This window comes from Elephas maximus, chromosome 4, assembly GCF_024166365.1.
Source record: "Elephas maximus indicus isolate mEleMax1 chromosome 4, mEleMax1 primary haplotype, whole genome shotgun sequence".
Classification (NCBI taxonomy): Eukaryota; Metazoa; Chordata; class Mammalia; order Proboscidea; family Elephantidae; genus Elephas; species Elephas maximus.
This window is the reverse complement of record NC_064822.1, coordinates 22,861,457-22,875,535: the sequence shown is the minus strand read 5'-3', so window position 1 is coordinate 22,875,535 and position 14,079 is coordinate 22,861,457. Positions and strand designations below refer to the sequence as shown.

The 14,079-nt window shown below is 38.0% G+C and overlaps 1 protein-coding gene across 1 annotated transcript in view; it reads left to right on the top strand.

Annotated features, from left to right (window-relative positions):
- The window catches only part of LOC126074877 (sterile alpha motif domain-containing protein 1-like), a 33,349-nt gene extending 20,329 nt beyond the window's left edge, over positions 1–13,020 (top strand). The window contains exon 2 of the mRNA XM_049881693.1: positions 12,712–13,020. Within this exon, the coding sequence (XP_049737650.1) occupies positions 12,712–12,715 (4 nt within the window). The 3' untranslated portion in view covers positions 12,716–13,020. The remainder of the gene's footprint in view (positions 1–12,711) is intronic.
- Positions 13,021–14,079: the final 1,059 nt, after the last annotated feature.

Below are 14,079 nucleotides of genomic sequence, written 5' to 3'. Positions count from 1 at the left end.
TCTGTCCTATAAGGTCGCTGTGAGTCGGAATCGACTCCATGGCACTGGGTTTGGTTTTGGCATGGGATATCCAGTTTTTGGAAAAAAGATCCTGAAGTAATTAGTCAGTGATGAAAAATTCCTTTCACTTACAACCTGTTATGGAATAAAATTGTACAGTATTTTTAGACATAGCACACTGTGAGTTATTTGCATGAGATGGGGTAGCATTGAGTTGGAGTTGTATGATACCAACTAAAACCAAAACCAAGTAGGTATACTCAAACAAAATTTGCCTTCCCACAATTTTGAAAGAAAAATGTGAGGTGTCATTAGGATTTGTTATCAAGTCATGGTGGAGTAGGGGAGAAATGACACTGCAGGTTTCATCAGCAGTTCCTGCAGATTTCTTCTTTCCCTGTTTATTCCGAAGATACCAGTCTCCATGGAGTCAGTTTTGACTCACGGTGACCCCATGTGTGTCAGAGTAGAACTATGCTCACAGGGTTTTCGATGGATGATTTTTCTCAAGTAAGTCACCACGCCTTTCTTCTGAGGTGCCTGTAGGTGGACTTGAACCTCCAACATTTCAGTTAGCAGCCAAATGCGTTAACCTTTTGCACCACCCAAGGACTCCTTTTTGCTAAGATACTCTCTCTAAATTTATGACTTCTTTTAAACCAAAAAACAAACCAAAATGTTTGCTGCCAAGTCGATTCCAACTCATAGTGGCCGATTAGGACAGAGTGGAACTTGCCCATAGGGTTTTCAAGGCTGTATACCTTTACGGGAGCAGACTGCCACAATCCTCCCATGGAGTGGCTGGTAGTTCAAACTGTCGACCTTTCAGTTTATAGCCAAGCACTTAACCACTGTGCCACTAGGGCTCTTTGTGGCTTCTATTAGGAATACACAATGGCTTTTTTGTGCTGAATCTGGTTAATTCTACTTGAAAAACAACATCTCAGCTCTGTGATCAGCTGTTTTATAATATGTGATTCTGAAAACTGGAAAATGTAACAAATGGTGCAACTTTTTTGGTACTGAAATTTTGCACTAATAAACTAAAGATGAGTTATAGGGTCCCTTTTATTATATTGTTGTTAGCTCCTAGTGTGTGCCTGATTTAGCAATCCTTATTTATCTTCTTTGGGACTCCTCGTTTTTACCACATTACTTCATTGCTCGTGCCTTGCACAGCCTGTGCACATTCCATTCACACCCTCACCCATTATGGGTTATTGCCATCTGGTGGAAGAACAGGGCTGACTACCAGCTGATCGTTTTAAAACTCCCGGAAGTAAAGTGGCGTAATTCCCATTAGGAGAAAAATGCATTTCTATCTCTCATGCTAATTCTGGGGCTCTGAAATGACAAGCTTTTTTCTATTCCATTTGACAAGTTGAGCTACTGAGTAGATGAAAGAGTTGACTTTCTCTAAAGATTACACAAGAATAGTGCTTGTGAAAAGTTGGGCAACAGTTTTAAGCAATTCTATGACGATAAAACAAAAATTACAAAAGAAAACAGCGCTAATATTTCTCAGTTGCCTCTCCCTTCACTAGGGAAAAAATGAGATATTAGATATTTTCCACTTCTAAGTTCTGTAATAGCACACTTGAGTCACTGAGCAATTTTAGGGTATGTTAGTTATTAAAATGAGATTTATTCATATTCAAAATTTAACATAGCCTTCAAAGTGACAGGATGAATATTATAACATGAAAACAGTTGAAGAATTTCTCCTTCCCAAATTGTCATAAAATTTACTAACACTATCACAATTCTTTAAAATCTAAATTAAACAAGACAGCAAGCCTGCTTGTAAAAGTCAAAAAAGGCAAGAGAATTGTTCCAGATAAAAAGAGATTAATGAGACATAATCACCAAACGCAATGAGTGATTCTTGATTAGTTTGTGAATCTGGAAAAAGTAAAGCTATAAAGGATAATCAAAGAAATTTGAATAAAGGATATATATTAGATAAAATTATTGTATCAATATGAAAAATTTGGGTGTGATGATGCTACTGCGATTATGTAAAAACATTTTTTTCTTGGGAGATGTAGGATGAATATTTAGGTGTGAAATTTACTTTCAATTGGTTGAAATTAGAGAGATAAAGCATATATGGCAAAATACTGAAATATTAGTAATCGGTGAATATAAATGAATGGTTCATGGATGTTTATTCAGTTTTTTCAGATTTTCCCTAAGCATCACATTTTTCAAAATAAAAGGTTAAGAAGTATAAAAACCTAAACTTGACAGAATAGTCTTTTAAAAAACCTTAAAGGGAGGAGTGCTTTGTCAGCACATAATACAAAATGTCACTGATATACAGTGAATAATTGACTCAGTGCATTACTCTAATTATAGGCCTGTTTGCCTTATTACCAGATGTCAGACTATAAGTAAGGTCATTCAGTGGATCAAAAAGTATCAAGTAGTTTCTGCTTCCAGCCATGATGGGATACCAGGAATTAGACTTCTGTCAGAAGTAAGTAAGAAACTGGACAACATATATGCAACACTGGTTTCCAGACATTGGACAACAGGAAGCTTAGGACAGTGTTTCCTAAGAGAATGAAAACAAACGAGATGGGCCCTGATATTATCCTGGTTTACTGTCTACAGAGAGTTCCCAGGTTGCAGCTCAAAGAGAAAGAAACTCAAACAGAGTCTGGAATATTCCCCGAGTTGAGGAAACAGAATTAAAAGTTCAGAGAGTTAAAGGTGGTAAGAATTTGCAGGGCAGAGTACTGGAGAAGAAAGAAATGCAGAGAGAGAGAAAGAGAGGGAGCTTCAGAGAACTGCAGAGGGCTCCTCTCAGGTCTTCAACTGAGTATTGATGAGCACATACTTGTAAGGAAACTACTCGAAGTTAGGTTAAGTACCAGAAGGAAGGAGGCAGAACAATCCTTGGAGATCACATGGGGCTAGGAATAGTTTGTGTTCCCACTACCCAGAATGAAAAACCTCATAACATTATGAGACATGAGATAGAGTGCTCAGAAGGGTATTGCCCAGTAGAAGAGCCATACGAGCACTAAACTAAGGGCTGCTTTGGTCTGCTAATAAAGTTTAAAAGTAGACCTCAAGAAGCATTGAATATCTGTTTATGGTGATGGAAAACTTGACAACAGACACTGGTGATGGTTGCACAGCATGGTTAATGTAATTGGTGTCACTGAATTATACATGTAAAAAATGTTGAATTGGCAAATGTTGTGTTAAATATTTTTTACAACAATATTTTTTAAAAAGTAAACCTTGAGTCAGCACAACTGTGCTATACCAAAAGCAAAGAAGTTTCCTGAATAAAACAAAAGCTTCAAAGGCCAGTGTAGCATGGGTGGGGGTTCGGGACCATGGCTTCAGGGGACATCTAGGTCAATGGGCATAATAAAAACCATTAAGAAAACATTCTGCATCCCATTTTGGAGAGTGGCATCTGGGGTCTTAAAATGCTAGTAAGCAGCCATCTAAGATGCAACAATTGGTCTCAACACACCTGGAGCAAAGGATAATGAAGAACACCAAAGATACAAGGTAAGTATGAGCCGAGCAGTCAGAATGGGCCACATAAATCAAAGACTACATCAGCCTGAGACCAGAAGAACTAGATGGTGCCCAGCTACAACCGATGACTGCCCTGACAGGGAACACAACAGATAATCCCTGAGGGAGCAGGAGAGCAGCGGGATGCAGACCCCAAATTCTCGTAAAAAGACCAGACTTAATGGTCTGACTGAGACCAAAGGGGTCCCAGAGGCCATGGTCCCCAGACCTTCTGTTAGCCCAAGACAGGAACCATTCTTGAAGCCAACTCTCCAGACAAGGATTGGACTGGACTACAAGACAGAAAATGATACTGGTGAGGGGCGGGCTTCTTGGATTAAGTAGACACATGAGACTTATCTGGGCAGCTCCTGTCTAGAGGGGAGATGTGAAGGCCAAGGGGGACAGAAACTGGCTGAATGGACACAGAAACACAGGGTGGAGAAAAAGAATGTGCTGTCTCATTACGGGGAGACCAACTAGGAGTATATAAAAAATTTTTTTTTTATATATATAAATATAAAAAAAATAGCAAGGTGTAAATAAGGTTTTGTATGAGAGACAGACTTAATGTGTAAACTTTCACTTAAAGCGCAATAAAAATTTTTAAAAAAGTAAACCTTGAAAGGATCATATGGTTTCCAAGTTACTTAAGTGCATCCCAGGACAAAGTGCACAGGATTTTTATATGAATACAAAAAATAGATAAATAAATAATAAAAATCCAGCACCCGACAATGTAAACTTCATTATGCCTGGCATCCAAACAAAAATGATAGAATGCAAAGAAAAAGGAAAATAATGAGAATAAAAATCATTCAATAGAAACAAACCTCGAAATGGCCCCAAACCCATGGCCATCGAGTCTGTTCTGACTCACAGCGACCCTATAGGACAGAATAGAACTGCCCCATAGGATTTCCAAGGAGTGGCTAGTGTATTCAAACTGCTGGCCTTTTGGTTAGCAGCCAAGCTCTTAACCACTGCACCACCAACCAAAAAAAAGAAAAACAACCCACTGTCTTCAAGTCAATTCCAACTCATTGCGACCCTGTGGACAGAGTAGAACTGCCCCATAGGGTTTCCAAGGAATGACTGGTGGATTTGAACTGCTGACCTTTTTTGGTTAGCAGCCTAACTGTCATGGATTGAATTGTGTCCCCTAAAAATATCTGTCAACTTGGCTAGGTCATGATTCCTAGTATTGTGTGATTGTCCACCATTTTGTCATCTGATGTGATTTTCCTATGTGTTGTAAATCCTATCTCTATGATGTTCATGAGATAGGATTAGTGGCAGTTAAGTTAATGAGGCAGGACTCAATCTAAAAGATTAGATTGTGTCTTAAGCCAATCTCTTTTGAGATTACATCTCAAAAGGGAGACGAGAACAGAGAGCCATGGGGACCTCATACCACCAAGAAAAAACACCTGGAGCAGAACAAGTCTTTGGACCCAAGGTTCCTGTGCCGAGAAGCTCCTTGACCAGAGGAAAATTGATGACAAGGACCTTCCCCCAGAGCCAACAGAGAGAAAGCCTCCCCTGGAGCTAACACCCTGAATTCGGACTTCTAGCCTCCTAGATGGTGAGAGACTAAGCTTCTCTTTGTTAAAGCCAGGCACTTGGGGTATCTCTGTTATAGCAGCACTAGATGACCAAGACTTACTTAACCACTACCGCTTAACCACGGCACCGCTAGGGCTCCACTGCATCACAAGGGCCCCAGAAATGGCACATATGATAGAAGTAGTACATAAAGAAATTCATATAGTTATAAAAATGTACTCCAACGTTAAAGAAGCATGACAAGGAGATACATGGCAGATATAAAGAAGATCTATATTAAATGTCTAGATATGAAAAATGCAGTATCTGAGATAAAAATGACACTGGGTGGGATTTTCAGCAGATCAGACACCATACAAGAAAACTTAGTGAATTTGAAGATATAACAAAAACTATCCAAAATGAAACACAAAGATTGGAGCTAAAAATGAACAGAGTTCAGTGAGCTGTGGAACAACATCAAATGGCCTAAGATACCTGTGACGAGAGTCTCAAGAAGGAGAGGAATTTGGGGGACTGGAGGGTAGAAGCAGAAAGAATATTTAAAGATTAATGGTTGAGATTTTTCGTATTTGATGAAAATTATACACCCACCAGGTACAAGAAGCTCAAAGAGCCACAAGAACAAGAAACATGAGATTTTTATCAGGATGTTACAACTAAATTACTTAAAACTAGTGATAAAGAGAAAAAAAATTAAAAGCAGCTAGAGAAAAGACTCATTGGAAAACCAGAAGAGAGTAAAGCAACATATTTAAATTAATGAAAGTAAAAACCAGTCAACCTAGAATTCTATACCTAGTGAAAATAATTTTCACAAAGGAAGGTGAAATACTTTTTAAGGCATTTAAAAGCGGAAAGAATTTGTCACCAGCTGACCAACATATCAAGAAATGTGAAAGTTCTTCAGGCAGAGGAAAATTAAGCTGGATGTACAAAAAGGAACGAAGAGCACAGGAAATGACAAACGTGGGTAAATATAAGATTTTTCCTTATTTTTGTCTATTTAAAGAAAAAAATAACAACGTATTTTGGGGAGTGATAGCACGTAGGAGTCCCTGGGTGGTACAAATGGTTAAGCACTCAATTACTGTATTTTTTTTTGCAAATAACATGCCTATGAATATAATGCTAGAAATGATGAAATTAAGTAAAACAGTTCTGGCTTAACATGCATATTATTTGTGTAAAAATGCAGTACTAACTGAAAGGTTGGTGATTTGAGCCCCTAGAGATGCCTCAGAAGAAAGCCCTTGCAAACTGCTTCCAAAAGGAAGTGCAGTTTTATTCCGCAACACACGGGGTTGCCATGAGTTGGAACTGACCTGATGGCAGCTGGTTTTGGTTTTAGCATATGTAGATATAAAATTAATAATAGCAATAGCATAAAAACTGGAAAAGAGAAGTGAAGCTATGCCATTGTGAGGTTCTTTCAGTGAATAGTGAGGTGTGAAACTTAAATTTTCAAATTGTGAAATTTTATTTGGAGGTAGAATGTAAATGGTAAACCCTAAAAACAAAACACTAAAAGCACAAAAAGAAGAGGTATAACTAATAATCCAATGAATGAGATAAAATGGAATAATATAGACTGCTCATTTGATCAACAACAACAAAAAAGCACAGGACAAATCGAAAACAAATAGCAAGAAGGTAGATTCATACCCAACCATTAAAAAAAAAAAAGCCACATTAAATGTAAATGTTCTAAACACCCAAAATAAAAGGATTGGATAAAAAAGCAAGACCCAAAATATTCTACCTACAAGAAACACACTTTAAATATAAAGACACAAATAGGTTAAAAGTAAAAGGATGGAAAAAGACATATCACGCTAAGACTAATCAAAAGAAATATGGAATGATTATATTAATATCTGACAAAAGAGACTTCAGAGCAAAGAGTATCACTAGAGATAAAGAAGGTCATTTCGTAATGATAAAAACATCAGTTAATCAAGATGGCATAAAAACCCTAAATGTTTATGCACCTAATGAAAGAACTTTAAAATAAATGAAGTAATGAACTGATAGACTACAAGGAGAAATAAATTTATAGCTGTAGTCAGATTCACCTCTAGTCAGTACTCATCTATCAATAATTGATAGAACAAGTAGAGAAAAACTTGTAAGGATATAATACATTTGAACAACGCTTTCAAGGAACTTGACCTAATTCATAAAATAATACACATTCTTTAAAGAGCACATGAAACGTTTATCAAAAGTGACTATCATAGGCCATAAAACAAATCTCAATGGATTTAAAAGAATCTAAATCATACAAGTGTGTTCTCTGACCACAATGGAATTAAATTAGAAATGATTGACAGAAAGATATCTGGAAAATTCCAAATGTTTGGAAAATAACATATGTCTAAATAACCTAGTATTGAATAAAAAACTCAAAAAATAAATTGCAAAATATTTTGAACAGAATGAAAATGAAAACACGACATGCATGAAAATGACATATACTTGATTCAAAAAATATCGGAACTTAAGAATATAGAAATAGTTAAGTTATAGCCCGTTTTTACAGATAACACCTTGTAAAATACTCTGAAATAAACAGTGAGGATTATTCTGTTTCAGTGTAAATATATACAATATTTCACTTTAGTTCACTAAAGTGTAAGAAGCGATTTATTTCAACAAGTACATGTTGAGTCGGCTGCTAGATGAATAAGCTATGATCTATGGCATGTGTATGATGCCCTAGGGGGATGGGGCTGCTGAGGAAGATGTGGGAGAAGATAATGCTGGAACTGAGTCTTGCCAGGCAGACAGGGTAGAAAGGAAGGACATTTCAAATTTACATAAAAATACAGAAGCATACAAGAGCCCAGAGTTTAAGTAGCTGCACATAATTCCAAAAGGCAGAACTGGACTTCCAGCTGAAATGACAAAAAACAGACAAAATATATAAAACAACAAGTTTTCAGACAGTGCCCATCAGGCAGCATAGGACACTGATCCCTGAGAGAGGGGGAACAAATAAGGTGAGCCCTATGGTTATCCCAGCTTACTGCCTGGAGAGAGTTTCCAGGGTGCGAGTTAGAGAGTGGATGGAGGAGCCTGGGTGTCCAGGGAGGCCATGGCATCTTAAGTTCACAGGGCAGAGTACAGGGAGGAGAGAGCTGTATAGACAGACAGCTCTAGAGATCTGCAGAGGGTCCCCTAAGTCTTCAGCTGCGTACTAATCAGCACATGTGTGTGAGGAAACTACTCAAGGTTTAAGAAAGAACTACCAGATAGGAACAGAGGGGATAAATCCTTGAAAGAAAAACACTTTTAATTTATAGGGTATTGGGTACATTACTCAGAAGAGCATTGCCTCAAACCCAAATGAAACCCACTGCCGTCGAGTCAATTCCGACTCATAGAGACCCTATAGGACAGAGTAGAACTGCCCCATAGGGTTTACAAGGCTCTAATCTTTACAGAAGCAGACTGCCACATCTGTCTCCCACAGAGTGGCTGATGGGTTTGAACTGCCGACCTTTCAGTTAGCAGCTGAGAGCTTTAACCAGTGCACCATCAGGGCTCCTTTGTTACCTCAATAATGTGGCAAAATTGGCTCTAGAATAAAAGTTGCTTTCATCCTGCCTAACAAAGCTTAAACAAAGCCTCAAAAAGATCAAAATGTTTCCAAGTAATTTACTGCCCAAAATAAAACTCAAAAATATTTATAGAAATAGAAAAATATTCAGCACCTAAAAAGGTAAAGTTCACAGTGTCTGGCATCTGAGAAAAAAAAAATTACTAGGCATGTAAGCAAGCAGGAAAATATAACTAATGTAAGTAGAAAGATCAATCAATAGGAACAGCTAGAAATGACACAGATGACAGAATCAGTAAGCAGACATTAAAACAGTTATTATAACTATATTCTACATGTTTAAGAATCTAAATCTTAACATACTTGGGCACGTTAAGTAGAGAAATGGAAGATGTAAAAAACAAGCCAAATTTCTAAATATGACAAACACAATGTCTGTAGTAAAAAATACACTGGGTTGGATTAATAGCAGATTAGATACTGTGAAAGAAAATATTAGTGAAGTTGAATACATATTAACAGAAACTATTCAAAATGAAATACAGAAAAAGGTTGAAAAGAAAATGAACAGTGTCAGTGAGCTATGGGACAGCTTCAAGCTATGTACCTTGCTGCCGCTTACCCAAAGTCAAAGTTGATTGATCCACGGGTGGACACCTTGACCAAAGCTGGGCCAGTGAGTTTCTTCCTTGGGAGTTTGAGTTGAGAACCTAGAGAGAACCTAGCCAGTCTCACTCTGGGTGGCTAAAACAAGAACATGTAAAACTTCGTGTTTCTCACCAAGCATACTGAGCAGTATAGTGAGGGGAGAAAAGAAACAGGCATGTAGAGGAAGCAGAGGTAGAATTTGGAGAGAAATCCTTGAGTTTTCCAGGCCTTGGTTGCTTCTTAGTTTAGCTGTATTCCTGTTCTGTTCAGTTTCTGAACCCATTGCCATTGAGACGATTCTTACCCATGGCCCTACAGGACAGAGTAGAACTGCCCTATAGGGTTTCCAAGGAGCAGCTGGTAGATTTGAACTGCTGAGCTTTTGGTTAGCAGCCATTTCACTTAACCACTGTGCCACCAGAGCTCCATGAAGTAAGACTTTTTGTCACGTGTAATGACAAAGGCCTCAACTTATGTAGGGACGACATGTTTGATTTTGGACATATCGAGTTTAGAGTGTCTATAAAAAAAAAAATTTTTTTTTTTTAGGGGATATTGTCATGGATTGAATTGTATCCCCCTAAAAGTTTTTTTTTTAAAAGTATGTGTCAACTTTATTAGGCCATGATTCCCAATATTGTGTGGTTGTCCTCCATTTTGTGCTTGTAGCTTTATGTTATGAGGATTAGGGTGGGAATGTAACACCACCCTTACTCAGTTCACCTTCCTGACTCAAGGTAAAGGGAGTTTCCTTGGGATGTGGCCTGTACCACCTTTTATCTCTCAAGAGATAAAAGGGAGGGGAAGCAAGCAGACAGTTGAGGATCTCATACCACCAAGAAAGCAGCTCCAGGAGCAGAGCGTATCCTTTGGACACAGGGTCCCTGTGCCCAGAAGCTCCTTGACCAGGGGAAGTTTGGGGACCAAGACCTTCCATCAGAGCCAACAGAGAGAGAGAGCCTTCCCCAGGATTCGATGCCCTGAATTTGGGCTTGTAACCTACTAGACTGTGAGAAAATAAATTTTTCTTTGTTAAAGCCATCCATTTGTGGTATTTCTGTTGTGGCAGCACTAGATGACCAACATAGATACTAACGTGGAAATGTCTACTAAATAGGTAAATAGACTTACCTGAAGCTCAGAGAATAGGTCTGAGCCCCAATTTTACATTTTTATTCTATCAATCTGTAGGTACTACCTAAATCCATGGGAGTATATGAGATTGATAATGAATATATATATAATGAAAAATATTTTTATATAGAGGGAGCAAAAATAAAGTCAAGGAAGGGACCTGGGAAACCACATTAAAGAGGCAAGACAAGGAATATTCAGGGAAAGACTGAAAGGGAATATCCAGCAAGGTAGGATGAAAGCATGAAGTTGTAGAAAACAAAGGAAGGGAGAATTTAAAGAAAAGAGAAATCAGTAAGTGTCAAATTCCTGAAGGACCTAAAACGTTCTTGAGCCTTGATTGTTAACTGCCAACTTCCTATATTTCTGACTTTCCTTTTTTAATTTTACCACAGATCCTGACCCTATATGTCCACGTGTTTTAACCTCAACATGCTAACTTAACCATAGTTATTAATCTCTTTCAAATATTTTGATGTTGGCAATCTTAACCGTACATGATTCTACAACATCTGACAAGGATTAAAGACTCAACCAAAGCAGATCAACAGGGAAGAGCTGAGCCTTTTCCCTCAAAAAGAAAATTATATGCCAGTAAGACAGGGAAGAAGCTAGAAGAGAGTTGTATGGTTTCCATAAGGGGAAATCAGTCCTGATTAATCTATTAAAGCTCTTTTAAGAGGCTGTCATGAATTGAATTATGTCCCCCCAAAAATGTGTGTATCAATTTGGCTGGGCCATGATTCCCAGTATTGTGTGGTTGTTCTCCATTTTGTGATTGTAATTTTATGTTAAAAACGATTAGGGTGGAATTGTAACACCCTTACTAAGGTCACATCCCTGATGCAATGTAAAGGGAGTTTCTCTGGGGTATGGCCTGCACTATCTTTTTTCTTACAAGAGATGAAAGGGAAGCGAACAGAGAGTGGGGGACCTCATACCACCAAGAAAGCAGTGCCAGAAGCAGAGTGCGTCCTTTGGACCTAGGGTTCCTGTGCAGAGAAGCTCCTAGTCTCAGGGAAGATTGAGGGCAAGCACCTTCCTCCAGAGCCAACAAAGAGAGAAAGCCTTTGCCTGGAGCCGACACCCTGAATTTGGACTTCTAACCTACTAGACTGTGAGAAAATTAATTTCTCTTTGTTAAAGCCATCCACTTGTGGTATTTCTGTTACAGCAGCACTAGATGACTAAGACAGAGGCACATATGCATATGGGTAACAACTGATCAATGCTGTCTATTTAGATTTTCAAAAAGCCTTTCACAAAGTTCCACACAAAAGGCTATTTTAAAAATTGAGTCATTATGCTATGATGGAGACTGGTGTAATGCACAGGAAATTGCTTAGAGACAAGAAACAGTGGTTTAGGATAAATGGGCACTTCTTGATTGAAGAAGTGTAAATATCAGCATTCCCCTGTCACTAGCCTTTTTAAATATTTTTATGAATTATTTGGAGGAGGAGAGAATGCACATGACACTAAATTCTGCTTATGAAAAGTCCAAGTATATTGGAATAGCCCAAATTAGTGTGAGGTCATGTGAATAGACAGAAAATATTTAACTGGTTTTCACATGGGCAAAAATAAGGTACAGGACTTGGGAAAAAATAATCTGAATTATATGTAGAAGATTCACTCTGTTTATTTTTTCAACAGTTATTAAGGATCTACTATGTGGTGGGTTATTGTGCTAGATGTTGGCAAGGAAATAATAATTAAGAATGCATTTGTCTTTGCTCATAGTGAGCTTAAATGGAGCAAGAAGATATTTCCTGAATGTTGATAATTGTAAAATTTGAGGTGCAAGAAGTAAGTATTTCACATACTAGGAAATACATGGAGCTTAGTGGATCTGGATATAATACATCTGGATGTTTTAGTCAGGACCTTTTTCTTTTTTTTTTTTAAGGTTGTAAAATATATATAACAAAATATTATCCATTTCAACCATTTTTACCTGTGCAACTCAGAGACATTAATTATATTCACCATGTTGTACAACCATTACCACTATCTGTTTCCATTTTTTTTCATCATCTTTAATAGAAACTCGGTGCCCCTTAAGCAATATCTTTCCTTTCCCCCTCCCACTTGCCCCTGGTAACCACTAATAAACTTTGGTCTCTATACATTGCCTATTGTAGATTTCATGAAGGTGGGAATCATACCATGTTTGTCCTTTTGTGACTGACTTATTTCTCAGATGTTTTCAAGGTTCATCTATGTCATAGCATATATCTGAACTTCATTTCTTTTGATAGCTGAATAATATTCCATTGTATGGATCCAAGGAGCCCTGGTGGTGCAGTGGTTGAGCATTCGGCTGCTACCCAGAAGGTCAGCAGTTGGAGCCCACTAGTGACTCTGCAGGAGGAAGATGTGGCAGTCTGCGTCTGTAAAGATAACAGCCTTGGAAACCCTATGGGGCATTTCTACGCTGTCCTATAGGATCACCATGAGTTGGAATCAACGCAACGGAAACGGGTATGGGTATACCGTATTTTGTTTACCCATTCACTTGTTGATGTACGTTAAGTTGTTTCTATCTTTTGGCTATTGTGAATAGTGCTGCAAAGAACACTGATGTACAAGCATCAGTTTATATCCCTGCTTTCAAGCCTTTTGGTATATACCTAGGAGTAAAATTGCTCAGTCATGTGTTAATTCTAGGTATAACTTTTTGAGGAACTGCCAAATTGTGTTCCACAGTGACTGCCCCATTTTACAATTCTACCACAGTGGATGAGGGTTCCAATTTCTCCACATTCTCCACAACATTTGGTTTCTGTTTTTCTAATAACTTTCTCATTGTACTATCTTATTGTGATTTTGATTTGCATTTCCCTAATGACAAGTGACAATGAGCATCTTTTCATGTGCTTATTGGCCGCTTGTATATCATCCAGTCCATTCCAGTCCTTTGCCCATTTTTCGATTGGGTTGTTTGTCTTTTTTGTGGTTGAGATGTAGATGTTCTTTATGTATTCTGTATATTAAGCCCTTATCATAAGAATTGACACCTTTGAATTGTGGTGTTGGCAAAGAATATTGAATATACCATGGACTGCCAAAAGGATGAACAAATCTGTCTTGGAAGAAATACAACCAGAATGCTTCATAGAAGCAAGGTTGGTGAGATTACATCTCACATACATTGGACATGTTATCAGGAGGGATCAGTCCCTGGAGAAGGACATCATGCTTGATAAAGTAGAGGGCCAGCAAAAAGAGGACGGTCCTAAATGGGATCGATTGGCACAGTGGCTGCAATGATGGGCTCAAGCATAAGGATTGTGAAGATGTTCACAAGACCGGCTAGTATTTTGTTCTGTTGTACGTAAGGTCACTGTGTTGGAACCAACTTGACAGCACCTAACAACAACAACGTCAGATATATGGTTTCGAAATGTTTTCTCCCATTCTGTAGGTTAGCTCTTCACTTTGTTGATAAAGTCCTTTAATGCACAAAAGTGTTTATTTTTTTCTTTTGCTGCTCTTGCTTTTTTGTCATATCTGAGATTTCATTGTCAAAAACTGGATCCTGAAGAATTACCCCTGTCTTTTGTCCTAAGAGTTTTATGGCTTTAGTTCTTACATTTAGGCCATTGATTCATTTTGAGCTAATTTTG